Consider the following 22505-nt stretch of genomic DNA (forward strand, 5'->3'; position numbering starts at 1 on the left):
GCGACATTACTATATGACTGCACAGTGCCAGGTGTTTACAGCTTTACTTTCTATTTTGGAAAATATTATTTTGCATAGTGCTAAAATGTTTTCGCAAAGCTAAACTAATCATCACATCTTATGAAAATTAAGATGCTGCGTTTTTGCGAAACACTGACAATGTGCTCAGTGCTGCATGAAACAAACACACAGATCCAGACTCTCATGCTGTAACTCCCCTTGATTTCAATGGAAATAACTGTGCAGAAGGTACTACTCAGCAAAATTAAGGGCCAGATTCTGATACCATCTTCCATCCTTTCACAATTGCAAAAGAGAAATGGGGGGCAAGTAGAACCAGCCAGGGAGAAAGGCTTGAGCATGGAGCAATCACAGCAACAGCCACAGCAATCGCTAGGTGTGAATAAGACAAGAAAATGGAATGTAAAGTAGGTCTGCTAGACAGCCAACAAGCCTAGCTGAGATCTTTTTCACCAGTCCCTCAGTGAGGAAAAGGTAAAATGACAACCATGGAGTAAAAAGGAAGCTGAGCATCAAGTACACTGACATTTTTGTCTATGTTTTAGATTAACATTTTGCATATTAAGTTGAAAGAAGAGGATTCTGACTCCATGGGAGCCAGACAAAGTGTAAATCACCGCTCTCCCCCCACACCTCACTGAGCCATTCCTACACCTTCCTTCTGAGCAGAATCCAGTCATGGAAAATATTACCTTTTATATAGTGCTATAGGTAAACACGGAACTTTACAATCATGCAGACAGTACTATGCCTACAACAGGAATTTACAGTCTGTGCAACTGGATCCTGTGAGGTGCCCAGTACCTCAATTCCCATTCCAGCATTAGAGTTTGGAGCCCTCAGCACCTTTCAGGCAACATTTAACAAGTTGCAGGATTGGGCCTTAAATTAACCAAGAAGGACCGGTTTCTGTGATTGAGCAGCTATCCATTGTGTACTCCAAATCAAATTAATTTTCATGTATCTTAGAATAAACAGATAATTCCCTGAAGCAAAATGCTTATATACTGAACTAGTGGTTAGCCTAGCATTGTCTCCTCCTCAATAAATTCCCACTGAAATACATTATTTAAATAAAGCAGTTGAGTTCAATCAATCATTTTTTCCGCTTTTCTATCTTCTCTATCCAATTCCCAATTATCTGAAATTTGAATTTATGCCCTAGATCAAAATGCATATAGAAACAATTTCTGTTTACTGATAACTCTGATTATCTAACTGTTTTGGTTGATGAATCACACTTAACCTGTACCAGAAACTACCTGAACACCAGCTATGAGCTCTTTCCTGGCACCAACACTTCCAAATATAATTAGACATTTACAGAAATAGGTTTTGCAAGAAAATAATTCTCATGGTTGTCCACAAGGTGGCAAACAGTTTTCTTTGTTGAAAACGGTACAATATTCAGAACTGTCTTTGGCGGTGAGGGGTGTATGTTTGAATTAAAACAATAATCCTTAATTTTTTCCTATTTAAAACATACTGACTAGCTTTCTTTGTAAATATGTTTTAAAACTACTGTCACTTAAATAAACTAAAACGTAAAAAAATTTCTCTGGTTTGGGATTTTAATTCTTCAAAGTAGAAAAAAAAATACATATCAAACTCACCTAAAAAATCAAAAGAAGAAAACTGTACTTTCTGCCACACGTTACATTAAAATCAAAAATACAAATCTAACAAAAATGATACAGATGATGTGCCAAAGGGGACGCTTAAGGAGCTAAAACTACTAGTTTGATGCATCTAGCCTTTCTGAAACCACCGCTTCAAATCCAAGCAGGGTTCTCTCAATCCTATATCCTTCTGAATAAACTGACTACAATGGAGTTTACTGGGAGGTGAGGGGGTTCAGATTGTCTGTGGTGAGCATTAGAGATCCCACAGCACTTTTCGTAAGGGTAAGGATTTGCCCTAGACCCTTTGGCCAACATTTCCTATCCCTGTACTGTGTAGCATGCAGCAAGTCGTTGTCGGCCTCTCGTGTCATAGATAGGTACAGTACAATGGTGGTGTCCATAAAGTATGTAGTTTGTAAAGAGTTTGAGGAATGAAAGGTGCTATGAAAATAAAAAATAATGTTAGTGTCACCAAGTCACAAAGGTAGAACAAGAGATTTAGGCATTACTACCATGACCACTATAATGACTCAACAAGCCAGTAGTGCACAGCATGTAAAGAACTCTGACTACAGTAACTGATACAGAAAAGAAAAGGGCCCTGTCATAAACAGATAGTTAAGGGTTAATAGAACAGGAGTACTTCATGTCTCTTTTGCCTGTAAAGGGTTAACAAGTTCAGTGAGCCTGGCTGTCACCTGACCAGAGGACCAATCAGGGGACAGGATACTTTCAAATCTTGGGGAAGGGAAGTTTTTGTGTGTGCTGTTAGTGTTTGGTTGTTGTTCACTCTGGGGGCTCAGAGGGACCAGATGTGCAACCAGGTTTCTCTCCAATCTCTTTGATACAGTCTCTTATATGTCCAGAATAGTGAGTACTAGGTAGATAAAGCAAGTTAGGCTTAGGTTTGTTTTCTTTATTTGCAAATGTGTATTTGGCTGGAAGGAGTTCAAATCTGTATTTTGCTGAAAGAATTTTAGTATGTACTTGTATACTTAGACTGGGAGGGTATTCCCAGTGTCTATAGCTGAAAGACCCTGTAACATATTCCATCTTAAATTTACAAAGATAATTTTTACTGTTTTTCTTTCTTTAATTAAAAGCTTTTCTTGTTTAAGAACCTGATCGGATTTTTATTCTGGTGAGACCCCAGGGGACTGTGTCTGGATCCACCAGGGAATTGGTGGGGAGAAAGGAGAGAGAAAGGTTAACTTTCTCTCTGTGTTAGGATTACTTTCTCTCTCAGGGAGAGTCTGGGAGGGGGAGAGAGAAGGAGGGGGGAAGGTGAATTTTCCTCTCTGTTTTAAGATTCAAGGAGTTTGAATCACAGTGATCTTCCAGGGTAACCCAGGGAGGGGAAGCCTGGGAGAGGCAACGGTGAGGGAAAGGGTTTACTTTCCTTGTGTTAAAATCCAGAGGGTCTGGGTCCTGGGGGTCCCCGGGCAAGGTTTTGGGAGGACCAGAGTGTACCAGGCACTGGAATTCCTGGTTGGTGGCAGCGCTACAAGTACTAAGCTGGTAATTGAGCTTAGAGGAATTCATGCTGGTACCCCATCTTTTGGACGCTAAGGTTCAGAGTGGGGAATTATACCATGACAGGCCCACACTAAGTACAGTTGTTTTTCTTCATATTCCTGACTTCACTTCTCATGGTCCCTTTTCCTGTCCATTGTGGAGATCCCAGAAACATGAGTGCTCAGTTATTATTAATCATATATAGAGTGTTAACCATGTGCTAGGTGCTGCACTGATACAGAAGACTGTATCCCACAGAGCTTGCGTTCTACATGAACAGACATATATAAGCAAGGGAGAGGGATGGAAGAAACAAAACTTCTTGGTGGCCCACAGCAATACTGCCACAGGCTTTCCTGCAGAACAGGCGTATAACATTAACCTTTGCAAAATCACCTGGTGCAGAATCCAGCTTGTCCAATTATTACCTCCTTGTTCTACATCAGCCTGTAAGATTTATTTTTTAAGAGGCCAGCTTCTTGGGTGGTGTGTGAAGACCTATGCTTTTCACTTCTGCAGCAGTGTTAAACTGTACCTCAGAATTTAGGATTATCACGTTTTCCTTTTTGAACCTTTGCTTTTTAAATGATCAGCCTGTTAACTCAAAATGCAGGTATTGACTAATAATTGTGTAAACAGAAAACTAAGAAAACTGAGCAGTCTATTTTCCCCCAATTGTGTTTGGAAATACCATTGTAACTATTAGATCTGTTAAATAGCATCTTTAACATATAAGAAGATTATGCTCCCTCTGTCAATCACTGTAGATTGATGACATAGCAGAAAAGAGTATATAAATTATTTGGATTTCAAATTAGAGATCATGAGCATCTCTAAAAATGTACATGTTCAACACATCAAAGTAGCCCACAAAATACTTAAATGACAGATGTGGAGAGATGTACTCAAACATGCACTATTTTAAAAAACAGCTCCACTAAAATAAAAACAAAGGGTCTGATTTAAACACAAAAGGAAATAATTTCAGACTTAAGGACTGAACCTAAATTCACTAGTGTGTGGAGATACCTGGCCCACAGTAGCAACAAGGTCTCGGTTCAACGTGTGAAACTCAGTTGTACTACCAAAGGAGTCAGTTAAGTCTGGAGTGTCAATAAGAGTTCTAGTCCTAACACTGAATGTCTTGGCTTTAGTCAGTTTAAAAGAACAACACCTATAAGGCTATATTTTCAGTCCACTTGAATGAGGATTTAGTCCTGCTATTTTTAGTGACATTATGGATATGGCTACACTGAAATGTAAGCCTAGGCTTAGTGGGACTCAAGTCAGCTGACCCTGGGTTAGAGAACACAAGGCTTGAATATCTACACTGATAGTTAACCCTACATTAAGAATTTTTGAACACAAGACTTGCAACCTGAGGCTCCAGTGTCCACACTGCAGCACACAGACCCAAGTCAAACCAACCAGATACCAGACTCCCTGGTGTCCTCATGTAATGTGGTTGCTCAAGCCCTTTGACCGTAGTGCACTGTGGGAAAACTTGCCTCCACCCTGCACAGTACAGGAAGTTTGAACAGCCCAACACCACATCCTGCCAAGCAGACATTTTGGTCTGTCCGCTCCCAGCAACCAGAGCCAGCAATATGGGGAAGGGCATCTTTTGAAGAACTTCTCTTGCTTGCACTTTCACTCCAGTGTCAGGAAACGGGCAGAGCTTCTGAGAGATACTTGTGGATATTTTGGTGGCGTTTCCTGACCCACCAAAGGCACCAGACAGAGCAGGAAAAGGAGTCCAGGCATCACAGACTCAATCTGGTTGATGCTGTTCATGACACTCAGTATAGCCGCTGATGCCCACTACATAGACCAGAACTCATGGCGCAGGGCCACAGCACAGACTGGAACAATCACATCCTCATACAAACCAGAATGACCGGCAGTGGTCCAGAACTTTTGCAGGAAGAAAGCTACATTTCTGGAGCTTTGTGAGCAGATTGCCACGACCTTCCAGTGTAAAGATACATGCCAGAGAGCACCATTGCTGGTCCAGAAATGGGTGACTATAACTATCTGAAAGCTGGCTGTCCCAGAATGCTTTGGGTCTGTTGCCAACCAGTTTGGTGTTGGAAAGACGACTGTAAGCAGAGGTTTCTGAGGCAATCAGGTGTAAGGTTTACCCAAAGGTGGGGGCATACAAGATATTCCTGAAGTAATTGCCAACTTTGAGAGAATGGGATTCACAAACTGCAATGAGGCCATAGATGGGACTTGTGCCAATCATTTGCCCTCCTCAAAGAGCACAAGTATATAAATCGCAATGGGTACTACCCCATAGCTTTGCAGGCTCTTATGGACCAGAGAGGCCAATTTATGAATGTCAATGTAGGTTGCACTGGGAAAGTTCATGATGCAAAAGTTTTTGCCAATCAGAAATCTACATTCAGGACAGGGTTAGGGTTAGTCCCACCAACTGACATTGTCAGAAATGGAGTTACTGTCCCCACTGTTATTCTGGAGCATCCTACATACCCCTTTTTGCGTTGGCTTATAAACTGCACCCTGATTTCAGAGGCCCTGGCAAAACTGCACTCCCAGCAGGTGTAGAATGGGTGTTGAATGTGCTTTTGCAGACGAAAGCCTGTTGGAGATGTTTATAGACCTGTCTGAATGCCAGTGTCATCAATGCTGTCCACATTACTGGAGCTTGCTGTGCTCTTCACAATCTCTGTGAAGCCAGAGGTGAGCCACTTCCCCCTGAATGGACCTATGTCAGCAAGGGGCCACTGAATTGGTACCCTCAGTAGAAAGTGCAGCTACCACAGCTAGAGCTGGATGCACCTACGCAACAAAAGTCGGGGAGGCTTTGTGCTCCCACATTATGGACTTGCACGGCCCAGTGGAAGAGGGCGAATAAGCACTTTTATGAATGTGCTTGTGGGGGTGGAACAGGGCTCACTGATTGTGGGATATTTCAGGGCTTGGGGAAGGGTGAGGAGTTAACTGCCTTGCAGTTGATTTATGGATGACATGACTTATGAAATGGGGAGGGAGGGATTTACACTTGGGATTGATGTAAGGAAGTGAGTGAAGTATGGATTCATATAGACAACTGTACTGAGGAATAGTGTTTTAACGCCTAATTATCCCTGATCATGTATTTACCTTTATTATTTTATATGGACATTATATGATATGATGCAGGGATGGCAATCAACTTTCTTGATTAAATAAAAAAAGATGGTTACTCACCTTTGTAACTGTTCTTCGAGATGTATTGCTCATATCTATTCCAGTTAGGTGTGTGCGCGCCGCGTGCACGTTCATCGGATAAACTTTTACCCTAGCAACACTCAGCGGGTCGGCTGGGCGCCCCCTGGAGTGTTGCCGCTATGGCGCCGGATATATACCCCAGCCGACCCGGCCACCCTTCAGTTCCTTCTTGCCGGCTACTCCGACAGTGGGGAAGGAGGGTGGGTTTGGAATGGATATGAGCAACACATCTTGAAGAACAACAGTTACAAAGGTGAGTAACCGTCTTTTCTTCTTCGAGTGATTGCTCATATCCATTCCAGTTAGGTGACTCCCAAGCCTTACCTAGGCGGAGGGGTCGGAGTGAGATGTGGCAGTATGCAGAACCGCTGCGCCAAAGGCTGCATCATCTCTAGATTGCTGGACCAGTGCGTAGTGCGAGGTGAAGGTGTGGACCGATAACCAGGTCGCTGCACGGCATATCTCCTGGATAGGCACGCGCGCCAGGAAGGCGGCTGATGACGCTTGAGCTCTGGTAGAGTGCGCTGTGAGGTGGCCCGAAGGGACATGAGCTAGGTCATAGCATGTGCTGATGCATGCAGTCACCCAGGAGGAGATTCTCTGGGAGGAGACTGGCAGACCTTTCATCCGTTCCGCGACCACCACGAACAGCTAGAGAGACTTCTGGAACGGCTTCATCTGCTCAATATAGAAAGCGAGTGCTCTGCGTACATCTAAGGAGCGTAGCTGCTGCTCCTGCCGAGAAGAGTGGGGCTTCGGAAAGAAGACCGGGAGGAAGATGTCCTGGTTGGTATGGAAGACAGACACAACCTTAGGGAGGAATGCCAGATGAGGTCGCAGTTGTACCTTGTCTTTATGAAAGACAGTGTAGGGCGGGTCCACCGTGAGCGCTCTCATCTTGGAGACCCGCCTGGCCGATGTAATGGCCACCTGGAAGACTGTTTTCCACGATAGGTACAGAAGCGAGCAAGTCGCTAGTGGCTCAAAGGGTGGGCGCATTAGTCTGTTTAGGACCAAACTGAGATCCCAGGTAGGGGCAGGGCGATGTACAGGGGGATAGCGGCGCTCTAGGCCCTTAATGAACCTAGAGACCAAGGGGTGGGCGAACACGGAGTGACCACCCTCGCCTGGCTGGAAAGTGGATATAGCCGCTAAGTGCACCTTCAGAGAGGAAGTCGCCAGGCCCTGCTGCTTAAGGTACCAGAGGTAGTCTAGGACCATGGGAATCGAGGCCTCCGAGGGAGTAACGCCCTGTGTTGCGCACCAGCAAGAGAAGCGTTTCCACTTCACCAAATACGTGGAGCGGGTGGAAGGCTTCCTGCTGCTGAGGAGAATATGCTGAACCAGAGCGGAACAGCTTAACTCCGCTATGTTTAGCCATGCAGGAGCCACGCCGTGAGGTGGAGGGCTCGCAGGTCTGGGTGACGAAGCCTGCCATGGTCTTGCGTGATCAGGTCTGGAAGGAGAGGGAGAGGAACTGGGGTGGCCATGGACAGATCTAGCAGGGTAGTGTACCAGTGCTGTCTGGGCCATGCAGGCGCGATCAGGATCAGATGCGCTTTGTCCCTGCGGAGCTTTAACAGGACCTTGTGCACCAGAGGAAACGGAGGGAAGGCATACAGCAGGTGGTGCCTCCACAACAGGAGGAATGCGTCTGTGATCGACCCCGGAGAGAGACCCTGAAAGGAGCAGAACTCCTGGCACTTCCTGTTCGAGCAGGAGGCGAACAGGTCTATGAGGGGAAATCCCCACCTCCGGAAGATCGAATGGATGACGTCCGGTCTTATTGACCATTCGTGACATAGGAAGGACCGGCTCAGCCGATCCGCTAGAGCGTTCCGGACCCCCGGGAGAAAGGACGCCACCAGGTCTATCGAGTGGGCTATATAGAAGTCCCACAGTCGAATGGCCTCTTGACACAGGGGAGACGAGCGGGTCCCCCCTGTTTGTTGATATAGTACATGGCTGTTGTGTTGTCTGTGAATACCAAAACACAACAGCCATGAAGATGTTGCTGGAACGCCTGGCACGCGAGGCAGACTGCTCTCTACTCCCGGACGTTTATGTGGAGCGTCAGCTCCTGGGACAACCAAAGGCCCTGGGTACGCAGGTGACCTAGATGGGCCCCCCAACCGAGGGATGACGCATCCGTCGTTAAGGTCATCGACAGCGGCTGTGGATGGAACGGCATCCCTGCGCTTACCAGGGATGGAGTTAGCCACCAATTGAGGGAGCGGAGGGGGCCGAGGGGGACTGTCACTAAGACGTCTATAGAGTCCCTGCCCGGGCGGAAGACCGAATGGAGCCACGTTTGAAAGGGTCGCATGCGGAGTCTGGCATACTTGGTCACATAAGTACATGCGGCCATATGCCCCAGGAGGCCGAGGCAGGTGCGAGCTGAGGTGATTGGGGAGGCCTGTAAATCTCGTATGATTTATACGATCGCTTGGAAGCGGGGCTGAGGCAAGTAGGCCCTGGCTTGAGTGGAATCCAGTGTTGCCCCTATGAAGTTCAGCCTTTGTGAGGGGACCAGGGTGGATTTCTCGGTGTTGAGGAGTAGGCCCAACTGGGAGAATAGGTCCGTGATTATGCCGACATACTGCCGGACCTGAGTTTGAGAGGTCCTCTTGATGAGCCAGTCGTCCAGATACGGGAACCCATGTATCTGTTGCCGGCAGGGGTGGGCGGCGACGATGGCCATGCACTTCATGAACACCCTCGGGGCCGTGGAGAGACCGAAGGGGAGGACTGTGAATTGGAAGTGCTGGTGGTGGGCCATAAAGCGAAGGTACTTCCTGTGTGGTGGAAAGATGGCAATGTGGAAATACGCGTCCTTCATGTCGAGGGCGGCATGATCCAGGGACGGGATAATCGTTCCCAGGGAGACGATGCGGAACTTCAACTTGAGCAACCATTTGTTGAGTCCTCGCAGGTCTAGGATAGGTCTGGGGCCTCCCTTGGACTTGGGAATCAGAAAATAGCGGGAGTAAAACCCCTTCCCCCTCTCATCTAAAGGTACCTCCTCTATAGCTCCCGCGGCGAGGAGAGACTGGACCTCTTGTAAGAGGACTTGCTCGTGAGAGGGGTCCCTGAAGAGGGACCGGGATGGGGGGCAGGAGGGCGGTGATGAAGCAAATTGGAGGTGGTATCCTTGCTTCACTGTGCGTAGAACCCAAAGATCTGAAGTCAATTGGGACCATGCCAGGAGGAAGTAGGAGAGACAGTTGGAGAAGGGAGGGAAAGGATCCTGTCTTGAGACTGGTATGCCGTCCCCGGGCGCACCTTCAAAAAAGTTGGACTTAGGGCCCGGTGGTGCCTTAGAAAACCCGTGGTTTTGGCCCCCCTGGGGACTGGACTGGTGTCTGCAGCCACCCCGCCCGCGCCTTCTACTGAGGTCCTGCCTTTGCCGAGGCGTAAAGTACAGGCGGTGTGTTTGGGGTCTGAAGGGTCTACGCTGGGTTACGGGGGTATGCATTCCCAACGAGCGCATGATGACCCTATTATCCTTCAGGCTCTGCAACCTGGGATCAGTCTTCTCCGAGAACAAACCCTTGCCATCAAAGGGTAGGTCCTGGATGGTGTACTGCAGCTCAGGAGGCAGGTTAGAGACCTGGAGCCAGGAGATACGCCTCATGGTGATGCCCGAGGCCAAAGTTCTGGCCGCTGAGTCGGCCGTGTCTAGGGAGGCCTGGAGAGAGGTCCTAGCCACCTTCTTCCCTTCCTCCAGGAACGCATTAAATTCCTGGCGTGAGTCCAGGGGTAGCAGCTCAGTGAACCTACCACTTCTGCCCATGTGTTATAGTTGTAATGGCTCAGTAGAGCCTGCTGGTTGGCCACTCGGAGCTGAAGGGCCCCCGCTGAGTACACCTTACGACCCAGGAGATCCATCCGCCTGGCCTCCTTGGACTTTGGGGCAGGCGCCTGCTGGCCATGGCGTTCCCTTTCGTTGATCGACTGGACAACTAAGGAGGAGGGAGGAGGATGAACGTACAAGTACTCATACCCCCGAGAGGGTACCATGTACTTTCTCTCAACTCCCTTTGCCGTCGGTGGAATGGAGGCTGGAGACTGCCAGAGGGTGTCGGCAGTGGCCTGGATAGTCTTAATACATGGCAGTGCGACCCAGGTGGGAACATCGGCGGTAAGGATGCTCACTACGGGGTGTTCGACTTCCGGGACTTCCTCCACTGGGAGGTTGATATTGACAGCCACCCTGCAAAGGAGGTCCTGATGGGCCCTGAGGTCTATCGGCGGGGGCCCTGAGGATGAGGTCCCTGCCACAGCCTCATCCGGTGAGGAGGAGGAGGATACTCCAGGAATGAGAGGATCCTGGATAGCCTCTTGCTTCTGGGACGGTTCCTGCTCCAGCTGTCCCGGGGAGTCCGGAGGATGTGTTGCGTGCTTCTCCGACTCAGCCGCGGGGGGGCGGGAAATGGTGGCCTCTGGTGCCCAATGTTCTGAGGCAGCAGAGCGGATCTGGACTAGGGGAGCACCCTGGGCTTGGTGGTACTTCCAGGGTGTCCAAAAGGACACTGTTGAGGTCCTACATCCTGAGGCCGAGTGTCCTGGAAAACTCCCGTAGGTACCTCCATATCCCGGTCCCGGTCATAATAGCTGTCCGCTTGGGAGGATACGGACGTCTGTCTGGACGGCCATGGCAGAGCAGAAAAACCTGGAGCCGAAGTCCCGGAGGATCTCGCACCCCTCGACCGTGGGGACCGGTGCCGGTACACAGAGCGGTACCGAGAACGAGACCAGGACCTGCGACCAGACCAGGTGCCGGGAGGTCGACCGGGATCTCGCGTCTCTACGCCCTGATCTGCTCCGGGAGGTACGGTGCCTGGGTCGGTGCCAGGAACTGGAGCGGTACCACGAGTAGCGGGTCAGGGAGCAAGAGATTGACCGGTGCCGAGAGTCCAACCAGTGCCGTGGAGAGGAACAGTGCCGGGACTGAGAGCGACGTCGAGAGTGGGAGCGACGTCTAGACCCAGAGTGCCTGCGGGATCGTGACCTTGAGCGGTGCCGGTCTGCTACGTTGACAGACGGCGGTCTGGCCAGGGTCGGCTTGCCCATGGATTATAATACCCACACCAGCGGTGCCGGGGGTAGGGGCGGTGCCGCCTCGGTGATGGCGATCAAATCTCTCGCCGCAGAAAATGTCTCTGGGGTAGACGGCAAAGTGAGCTCTACCACGGCAGGTGCTGGGGAGCTGTCAGGTGCCGGACTCAACAGCCCTCGTGGGGCTGGAGTCGACGGTACCAGTTTCGGCTGCGCTGCGGCAGGTATTGGTACCACGAGGTCAGACCTAGGCGCAGTCTCTGGCTGCGACGCGGGTGTTGCCATCTGACCTTTCGCCGTCTTCGACCTCAGGGAGAGAGAACGGCGCGGAGTCGATTTCAGTGCCGGCGGTGGCCGGTGCCGGGAGTCCTTAGGCGTACCGGCGATGCCCGGTGCCGTAGGGGTGCCTCTATTCACCGACTGGCTCATGCTCGGTGCCGAAGGCGAAGGTGTCAGGGCCGCTTCCATGAGGAGCTGTTTTAACCTGATGTCCTGCTCCTTTTTAGTTCTCGGCTTAAAAGCCTTGCAAATTGGGCACTTAGCAGATAAGTGCGATTCCCCATGGCACTTCAAACAGGAGTTGTGGGGATCTCCTGTCAGCATCGGCCTATGACAGGCGGAGCACTGCTTGAAACCCGGTGAGCCAGGCATGAGCTCCGGCACTGCTTGAAACCCGATGAGCCAGGCATGAGCTAACTAACAACTATAACTATGAACTATAACTAAATCTAATGAACTATATATATACACACAATAACAGTTAACTACATTATGAATATAACAACTAGAAGAGACTACGAGTAGCTAGGGAAGGTGGAGGTCAGCTAAGCCGCACTCCACTGTTCCAACGACTGACACGGGCGGTAAGAAGGAACTAAAGGGTGGCCGGGTCGGCTGGGGTATATATCTGGCACCATAGCGGCGCCACTCCAGGAAGCGCCCAGCCAACCCGCCGAGTGTTGCTAGGGTAAAAGTTTCTCCGACGAACGTGCACGCGGCGCGCACACACCTAACTGGAATGGATATGAGCAATCACTCGAAGAAGAAGCTTTATTTATAAGTGTATTAGAAAAGCACAGCATTAACCGATTGCTAGGCAGGCTAGGTGCCATTACCACATCAAACACCAGTAACAACAGAACCACACAGGAAAAAAAAAGAGCATGAGCAAGCACGAATAGTGAAAGCACATACAAGACAGAAACTCCCTAGAGTCGACTGGAGTAGAGATGAACAAAGGAAGTTGGACCATGGGATCGTGGGATACTTTGGCGGACTCCTAGGACCCAAGATGCAGGGGCTGTGTCAACACTGCAAAGCAATAGAGCTCAAACCCTGGGTCTCAGCTTGACCCAGGCTCAAACCCTCCACCTCTGTAGGGTACTACGATCCTCGGACCAAGCCCAAGTCTGATAAATTTGCATGTAGACGGAAGGGAGTCCGGGCTTACATTGCAGAATATACATACTCTTAGAAACTCACATAGTTAAAATCTATGTGCATTGTGACAAAATATTACCATTTCAACCAACATCTTGAGGGGGGGTATTTAAGTTTAAACCTAGAAAACAACTTGCTACCTGCATGCATTGTTTACAATTACAAGCTTAAATGGTATCCTATTTAAATATTTTCTTACAGACCTTGGTTTCTGGATCACTGTTGATGCTACAGGAATCATCTTCATTAGACCGCGGAGCATTTCTGTTATGAAAAAATATTATTATTAATTATTTGTATTACCATAGTGTCTAGGAGCCCTAGTCATGGATCAGAACTGCACTGTACAATCAATCATAGAACAAAAAGATAGTTCCTGTTCCAAAGAGCTTACAATCTAAGTATAAGACAAGAGACAACAGATGGATACAGACAGACAGGGGAGCACAAGGCAACAATGAGACAACACTGAATAAATATAGACAAAATCAGGTTTACAGTCAATACAGTTTATAGTACAGTACAACATATTTAAGCTGGCCACTCTATGGAGATTTCTTAAAACAACATACCTGAGCTTCAAAGACGCATAGCGTAATGTTGCTCCCTCAAATTCTTTTAAACTGGGGTCTGGATTCACTGTGGCTGCATGAAGGTCCTAGAGATAAACATACCATTATTAATACATTATTAGGCATGTGCTACAGCAAATTACCTCTAATTTCAAAGGGAAATAAAATCCTCCCTGCCAAGAAGCATACAGTGTTTCCGGATAAAGCATGCATATATTTTCAAATTATTTTTCATTCAGTGCAGGCATCTTATTTTTAAAACATGATATTTACCCTGTTGATTTAGACTGAATCCATTCTAAGTGCAAAGATCAGAAAATGGCAGCATGTTTGTGTGCTAGATATCCCTAGCAATACCCCATTTACTTTGGCCTATATTATGAATGATATTTGTGGAGCAAAAAAAAAATTAAATAAAATACAGCCACTGCCATGCAAAAACAAGGGTAACAGTATTAAATATTCTAAAATCTGACAATATACTTGCCTTCCAAATGTCACTATTAATCTTTCCCCCATTCAGTACAGCAAAATCACTCCATGGCTGTTTCTAGACATATAATTATTCACACAGGAAGAAGCACATTGATAAAAAAAACAGAAAAAAAAAAACACAAGACACTGTTGTTAGCATTGATATTTACAGGATGGGTTAGGGAACAGATCACCTCAAAACTTCAACTAGTTAGTCCACTGTACAATGGCATTTGGATAGGGGGGGGAATTGGGAGGAGATGTTTCTACAGTTACTTACCAAAACAAATGATTGGAATAAGGAAAAGTTAATATGAATTAAAAACAGACAATGAGATTACTCTTCAGGTATGATCTTGAAAGCAAGCAAAATGAGTCTGAATGTGAATGTTGGCCATAACTGCTAGGACCTGCCACAAAACAGCAATTCAGAGAAAAATGGAGTTTCCATTTCTCTGGGGTTCATTTGTTGAGTATTCTAACTCTAAATATAGTGTGAACTGGAAACACTGAAATAGAAGGCATTGTACAGCATAAGGGTCAAATAATTTCCAGATCGCAGGAAGAAAGAAGGACAATGGACGGGAAAAGGTGATTAGTAGGGAGCACAGGCAGACTTCTTGCAACAAAAACAATTCTGAACGATCTAATACAACTTTCTTGTGTGTGTGGGTTTTTTAAACGAACAACAAATGTCCTTAACCTCATTCAAAAGTCTATAAGGAAACTGCTATATAATCCATCAAATGCACATTTTTAACACTGTTAAATTAGTATCAACAAGCTCAGAGATGCACTAATTTCTGCAAAGAGTGCCGGGGAAGTCATTTAACATTATGTCTGCTCTATGGGCTGGGATTGTGATTTCCTGGCTCACATGGAGCAAGCGTGAGTGTAAATAGTGGTGTAGCCACAGTAGCAGCAGCACAGGCCTGGCTTAGCTGTGCCGAGTATGTACCCACTGGTTTCAGGCGAATGCGTATTCATCTCCGTTGCCAATACCTGTGCTGCCATGGCTACACTGCTATTTATACTTGTGCTTGTTCAATGAGAGCTAGCACGAGTATGTGTACACAAGCAGGGGAATCACATCTTCAGCTCATAGGATAGACACAGCTTAAGTGCCAATCATAGGGTCCCTAGTCTCCTCCTCTCCACAGGATATGAGTAACTCCCATGGACTTGAACAGGAGGTACTCAACTGCTGTGGAGGGAGAATATGATATTTAGATGACATTAGACCATCTCTTTCCTCCCATTAAATTCCCCAGTATTAAAAAGCTCTGTTCAGGCTGACCTACTCCAAATTAACACAACCTAATTCTGAATTAACTTGTGCTATGGATCTCTGACTTTAGGAGATGTTCCTGAAACAGCCATGCTGCAGAAACTCCTGGATAGAACAGCTCCTGTGGTAGCTGTCATCCTGTTAAACTGTACTTGGAATTTAGTGGTACTTAGTAGGATCGGCACAGCTTTCCCTTGGGAACCCCTAGCTTTTAAACTATTAGCCTATAAGAACCATAAGTCCTAGGTCAGGGAAGAGCCAGTAGAGAGAAACCTTGCTTCCTGCGGATTCCTTAACCTCCCTGGTTTAAAGGGATCAAACTATCAGCCCCTGCTGTGGTGGCAAGATACATCCCACCCCCAAGGGAAACTGAAGCCCTCTGGTTTCCTTTGCCCTCCACAGGCTATTCCCATGTAGGGGAGAACATCACACTAAACTTTTAGTATAATATAAATAAACTAATGAAATTCATACCATCAGTTAGATGTTTTCTGAAAATCTACGCTTCTAGGTACAAAAGGATTAATTTAGGGAATTCACCTTAAACCTTCAAAAACGCTAAGATTAAATACAAAAAGTATCTCCCCATGTTCTGCTGATACTAAATTTGCTTCTGGCTGCAAGATACAATTAAGGAAAAATGCAACAAGATAAAAATAATCTCAAAAATTTGGAAGATGATATTTTATATACTGAACATAAAGGTTCTCAAATAAATGTATTCAATAACTTAATGAAGAGTACTCTATAAACAGACTTTCAACATTTTTTTAAAAGGTATATAAAACCCACATATTTCGTATTTAACATTTTCTCTGAACAGGGCACAGGATTTTTCAAATTATTCTTAACCTACAATTACACCAGAGCCATTTCCTGTGCTGATGAAAATGGCACAGGAGAATCTGCTGCTATAAAAGCAGGGGAAAAAATCTCTTGTAACCAACAAAAAACCATAATAAATTTGAGAACACACTAATTTTCTTCCATTTTTTTCAATTCAGACCAATTTTTTTTTTTATTATTTGCATTAATAGTGTCATTTTCCCCCTACCCAATGTTTCTCTGCTTCTCTGTGTTGGATTAACTCATCTTCCTTGTATTAAATATTCATATCAAGATATGCTATGAAACAATACCTGACTTTTGTCTTTGTTCCTTACAAGCCTTCCTTAAGGAAATCTGTCAAATTAGAATCACTTTCAATTCAAAGCTATGTTCTACTAATTGAAGCAATGCTTCAGAATATCACTTTAGTTAAGAAACAGGGACACAAAGAAAAATAAACAAATGAGAAAAAGGATCTTTAAAAGGGTAAGAATATTAGTCGCTGAGGAAGAAAATATATCTAAGTGTTTATTTGAGAAACCTGAAAGGCTGAACAGCACAAATAAACTAATCTCAAGTAGTGTGTAAGAGGGCTGGGGGTTTCTAACCAGGGAAGTATGGTAACGCTAAAGCAAACTCTTGTGAACTGATGGAAAAAGATAATATTGGGGCTGAACTGAAATGTCCCCTGGATAATGGTACTTTATTCCAGATCACTCTCTTTCATTCATCTGAAACCTGTAAATCCACCAATTTTTTCTACGGAAGTTATATGAATCTTGCCACAACGCAGAGGAATGAACTAATAAGCCTTCCACACCAAATTATTCTATACCAAAATCTATGTATTCAGTAAAATGTTTAACTAACGGTATCACAAATTCTCTGATTAAATAAAAAACATGGTAGACACAGAATACCATTCACACATTTTAAAAAAATGTGCATGCAGCATTCAGGGTGGGCTACAGTCCAACAAAAACAAGGGCATTCTAAACTGAGACCAACACTATCCTTGAGTTGCCTGGAGGTACTGAGGTACTTACAGAAATAATATCAAGTGCCAATTTGAAACTTGTGAAAATCCAGAGAAAAACATAAAAAGGAAGGTGACAGACTAGATTTTGAATTCTTTGGTTTCTATTGGGGGGGGCATGGATTAGCATTCACGTTGCACTCAGGGGCGGCTCCAGGCACCATCGCAGCAAACGTGTGCCTGGGGCAGCAAGCCAGGTGGGGTGGGGTGGCGTGCCGCTCGTCGTGAGGACAGCAGTCAGGGAGCCTTCAGTGGCGTTTTTGCGGGAGGTCCACCAGTCCTGCGGCTTCGGCGGCAATTCGGCAGTGGGTACGCCAAAGGCACAGGACCAACAGATCACCCACAAACCGACGCCAAATCCGTGTTACTGGCAGACCTCCCACAGAAACGCCGCCAAAGGCTCCCTGACTGCTGTGATTGGGGCAGCAAAAAACAGAGCCACCCTTGGTTGTACTCCCCATCAGTACCCAGCCCAACCCGGGGAAGCTAATGATCCAACCAGTGGACCAGATTTGGTGATGAATCGTAGTCATGTACCACCTGAGGCACGTTGCCCATACGCTATGAAGATTAGTTCATCGTAACATTGTTTTTCTTTCCATATCCCTCTTGCCAGAACCAAATAAAACTTACTGGAGTCCTCCCTCAATTCCATCTTTTATTTAACTTCAAAATTCCTGATATCACAGTGACATTTCACTTGATTTAGCCATAGAGGCTGCTAGACAGTGCCACAAGTTGACCTTCCCTTTCCATCCCTTTCCTGTCAGGGCCTCAGCTACCTGCCTCTGCAGTGTTCCCAGACCTTGCCAGTCCAGGAACATGGTCCTCCTATCTGAAAACGTGTGTGGTATCCTATTATACTGCTGCTTCAGCACTGGTCCAGTCTAAAAATCAACATTACTTAATCATCATGTGTTAGAAATTTGCAAAACAAAATGGAGAAACTCTTGGAGACAATTTCCTCTTGCAATTTGACATCGACCATCTTTTTTGCATAAAATTTTATTCTAGAAACATACCTAGAGACTCGTTAAAATATAGATTAATTGTCTGAGAACTTGCTGGTTGAAATTATTATTATATAAATTACTGTGTAGAGACTTCTACACTACAGTCTATTTTCCTGATCTTTCAAAGGGACCTGCACAGGTATAATGCTCTGCCTGGGCAGATACAATATGGGCACTAATCCTATAAAGTATCAAAATCTACACGGCCCTCTCCTATGTACTGGAGATTTGGCCTTGGCATGACCATTCATAACAGCCTTTTCAGGATTTTTACTATATTGGATCAAAACCTTTGTTTTCTTAATTCATAGATTTCACATGATACTTTAATGTGATAGTCAGAAAAAAAATTATTCTCCTTTATCATGGCAAACCATTGTCTGTAATGTTAAAGTTTAATACTAAAAGTAATTCCCAAATGTTTTAATAGCTTGTCTACACAGTGGGGTAATACTGTCTACAGAGAGTAATTTCTGAAGTGCACTAATGTGTTGCAGATTAATTGGTCCATATAGAACTTCCTGGTGCACACCAAAGGTTCCCTAGTGTACTTTAACATAGTACTGTTTCAAACAGCATTACTTTAAAGTGCACCAGCAGGGTCTATCCAGATCAATTAATGTGTAACTCTGTAGTGTGTTTTAGAAATCACATACTCATAAAATGCATCACTCCACTGTGTAGACAAGCCCTAAGATACTTGTCTGTCATATTACAATGAAAAATGTCAGTCCTACAATTAAAAGCTACTTTATCATCAGTGAAAGAAAAAACACTGAATAAACAAATTCATATTTCCCCCCAATAATTTAGCATCCTTATTGATTTTTATTTTTATATAATTTAGTTATTTCAAAGATGTAAGTTATAAGTCAAAACCTTGTCTACACAGTTTTAGAAGGAGACAAATAATTTATGACTGAGTAATAAACTTTAAAATACATAAATTTACACTGGAAACATTGGTAGCACTTTAAATTCTGCACCCCTGTAATTCCTGTGAATTTCAGAAATATCTTAGAGGTAACAATCACTCTTTATCCTTCATATCATTTAACTTTGTCCATTTAATAGTCAACATGTCTAGCATATAGTGAATTCCAGAGATGTCTTGACCGATGTGAACCACAACTGAAATAGTTCACACACTAAGCATAACTTCACTCATATGAGTAGTCCCACTCAAATCATGCAAGTGAAGTTACACATATTTAAGTGTTTGCCTGGTCAAGGCAAGCCAAGCATATATATATTTCAAAAATTATAAATGAACTGCAATTTTTCTAGTTTACTGTTCCACTTGGTATATTTTATATTTTCATGTACAGATATCAATAAGTTACCCCACAGGATTGCCCCAGTAATGGGTATTTTAGTGGGTTATTACCATTTAAAAATATTTAGCAAGTGTTCTTTTTCACAGTGCTTGAAGACAGAGGGCACCCTGTTTCTAGTTTAAAAATTCAGCGCAAAAGAATGATGTTTGTGCTCAGATACTTTTTCTGGTATTATTCTAAAATGCTTTCACTTTAGAATGATTTGTATATTTAATATAAGCTATACATTCAGTAGTTAACATCTGGACTGTAACTTCCAATGTATTTGTGTGACACTCCTAGCAACTGAACTACTAAGAGAAGATGTAATTACAAAGAGTTTAGCCAAGAGATTGTTAATGTGTAAATATTTGATGTAGCCTGCACCTGTGTAATGAAGTATTGCTTCAGTACCCTAGGGAACCTTAATCGTTTCACATTAATCACACATACAGGCTGTCTAATTTTGTACTAGATATGATGTCTCCTTTCATATACACATCCAAATCTTTAAGATGCTTTGTGAGACAAAGGCATTAAAAACAAAAAATATTTATGATGTATTGTCAACAAACAGCTAAATTTAGAGATGCTAATGTGTAGCAGATTCTAAAGCTTAAGTTACTAACTGTTTTATGTGCAAGTAACTGGTTGAAAGAGATCCTAATTTCTTTTCAATACTCAGTAGTAAGAGGTCATTACACTTTACCTCAGTTTCTGGGGTAGGAGATGGGGTAATAGAATTAAGTGATCCTTTCCTTGAGCTCTGAAGATCCGTTGGTATGGAGACAGGACGTTCCCACTGGGTTGTTCCTGTTGGTATGTGCCAATAATAGGTCCCAGCAATGTCATTGATTTTTTTCCAGCCAGGTGGCAAGTCGGGGTCGGTCTGAAATGAGTGATCACTCCATATATCTGCTGAGAAAGGAAAAATAAACCTGTATTATTCAACACATAACATGCTTTTTAGATTTCCAGTTCTGGTCTTGACTCATATGATGCAGGATTAGTACTGCTCTTGCTCTTATAGAAATAAATAAAAGTCACATAAGTAAATTATACTGCATTAAGCATTGAGGTAAAGATGAAATGGTCAACATGGCATGAATTAACCTACAAAGAAGAGAACAGCTTACAGGGAGATGCATTAATACAGCAATTACTTAATACCATCATTCAAACTACCCCCTTTAAAATCCAATTATACCAAGGATATAACTGTAGGTACATTAACATAGAATATGCAATTAAATAACTTGGCAATGTGATGTTGTTCCCTGCCTGTCCTCTTCCTCAGAACTCCCTTATCACCCTCAGTACTCACAAAGGGAGCATTCCTTTTGACAGCGAAAATCATCTTACAAAAAATAATTACACACAAGCTTTCATCAATATGAAACTAAAACAAATTGCTTATTTAAAATGGTTAACAGTGGGAAAACCATACACCATTCCAAATTTAAAACTGGTTGTCTCAAAAATACAAATAGTTTTGAACTGTTGATCTTACACAGTGGTAAAAGAAAAATCTATAGGTGAAATCTCAGTCCCATTTAAATTAATGGTAAAACTCCCATTGACTTAATTGAGGCCAGGATTTTGTCCTGCAGACCAATGACAACTGGTACTCCAGTTCCAACTTTTCCCCACCAAAGACCGCTGTGGCGCTAGAACAGCTGGCTGGCAACTTCTAGTGGGCAAAAGGCAGAACTGTAGCACTTCTTAAGCAAAATGTTTTTTAATGTGGGAAAATACAAAAGTCTATGCCCATTGCAGCAGAATTCCCCCAGGAGTAGAGTTCATCACAGAAACCTGCCTGCGGAGCCAGGTTAGACAGAATGGGGCAAACTGAGCTGCTGTGGGGGGTCGAGACAGGTTCAGAATAGTTAGTGGGGGGGACAGACTGGAGCATGGGCTCAGGAGCTAGTGGGGTGATAGAGCTGAGCCTGGGGATGGGGAAGAGGGGATGCAGAGACCTATGGGGACGAGGAGTGCAGGGACAGGGGCAGACCTGCCTGACTGAATGGGAGAGGCTTGGGGTCAGCCAGGGTCTGCATGGGACAGGCTTGGGGGGAGGAATAGCTCAGTGGTTTGAACACTGGCCTGCTAAACCTAGGGTTGTGAGCTCAGTCCTTGAGAGAGCCACTTAGAGATCTGAGGCAAAATCAGTATTTGGTCCTGCTAGTGAAGGCAGGGGGCTAGACTCAATGACCTTTTGGGGTCCCTTCCAGTTCTATGAGATAGGTATATCTCCATATACATTATATTATTTGGATTAACACCCTAACAATCGCAAACACACACACCCAAAGAAAAACCTCCCACTCACACCCAACACCCTTCAGGCTCACTCCTAGGCTCCTTCCCTTTCCCTGAGTGCCTCTGTTACCCCTGACTCCCCCAAGCCTTAGCATTGCTTCTCATAGGTGCAGGAAATACAGTTCTGTATTGTAATTTAAATGAATTGCACAATGTTCTATATTAATATGCCTAGTAAGGAATCTATTCATAAAAAAAAAAAAATTAACAGAATTTTTTTTGGGTCTGTATTGTTACAGATATACTTGCTGACAGATCTCCATTCCCTTCTCTCCCCCCTCCCCCCAGCGTGTCTTGAACCAAACACAGTGCTCCAGGTGACTGACAAGAGCTACAGTGTTTTTCCAGTGGAGTTGCATACTGTTCTCAAATCATTAGTTGATTATTCCTGCAGTAAGATGAGCAAATTCTGAGCTGAAGAGCTCACAGACCTCCAACTACAAGACTTCCATTAATATTTAGTTTTGAGTCACCTCTTTATACATGAAACATAACTTAGGTCCAATATCTGAGAGTCCTTAACACCTCCGTAATAAGGTCAAGAATATCTTAAAAATTCCAAATATTTGTTTACTAATTCTATGTTCTATCCTGCATCGCATTCAAGCATCTCATTTCATTCTCCAAGGCCTTCCACAATTTAGCTTCTTCCTATCTTTCTGTTCTGGTCTCTTTACTTCACACACTACTCCTTTGCTTAACCCAAGCAACTTATTATTGAGAAGAGGACAGTTAGATAAGTAAAAACAAGAAAAACTATACAAATATT

At 44.6% G+C, this 22505-nt stretch overlaps 1 protein-coding gene across 13 annotated transcripts in view; it reads right to left on the reverse strand.

Annotated features, from left to right (window-relative positions):
- APBB2 (amyloid beta precursor protein binding family B member 2) overlaps positions 1 to 22505 on the reverse strand; it is a 315643-nt gene that overhangs the window by 111418 nt on the left and 181720 nt on the right. For 5 of the 13 annotated variants that reach the window (XM_030563654.1, XM_030563652.1, XM_030563661.1 and 2 more), the window contains 4 exons: positions 20127 to 20332; positions 13950 to 14012; positions 13463 to 13548; positions 13094 to 13154 (listed from right to left, as the gene is read on the reverse strand). In XM_030563654.1, the coding sequence (XP_030419514.1) occupies positions 13094 to 13154; positions 13463 to 13548; positions 13950 to 14012; positions 20127 to 20332 (416 nt within the window). Of the gene's footprint in view, positions 1 to 13093; positions 13155 to 13462; positions 13549 to 13949; positions 14013 to 20126; positions 20336 to 22505 lie in introns of all 13 variants that reach the window. The other 8 variants (XM_030563653.1, XM_030563650.1, XM_030563655.1 and 5 more) reach the window with 3 other exon arrangements.

The sequence above is a fragment of the Gopherus evgoodei genome, chromosome 5 (assembly GCF_007399415.2).
Source record: "Gopherus evgoodei ecotype Sinaloan lineage chromosome 5, rGopEvg1_v1.p, whole genome shotgun sequence".
Taxonomy (NCBI): domain Eukaryota; kingdom Metazoa; phylum Chordata; order Testudines; family Testudinidae; genus Gopherus; species Gopherus evgoodei.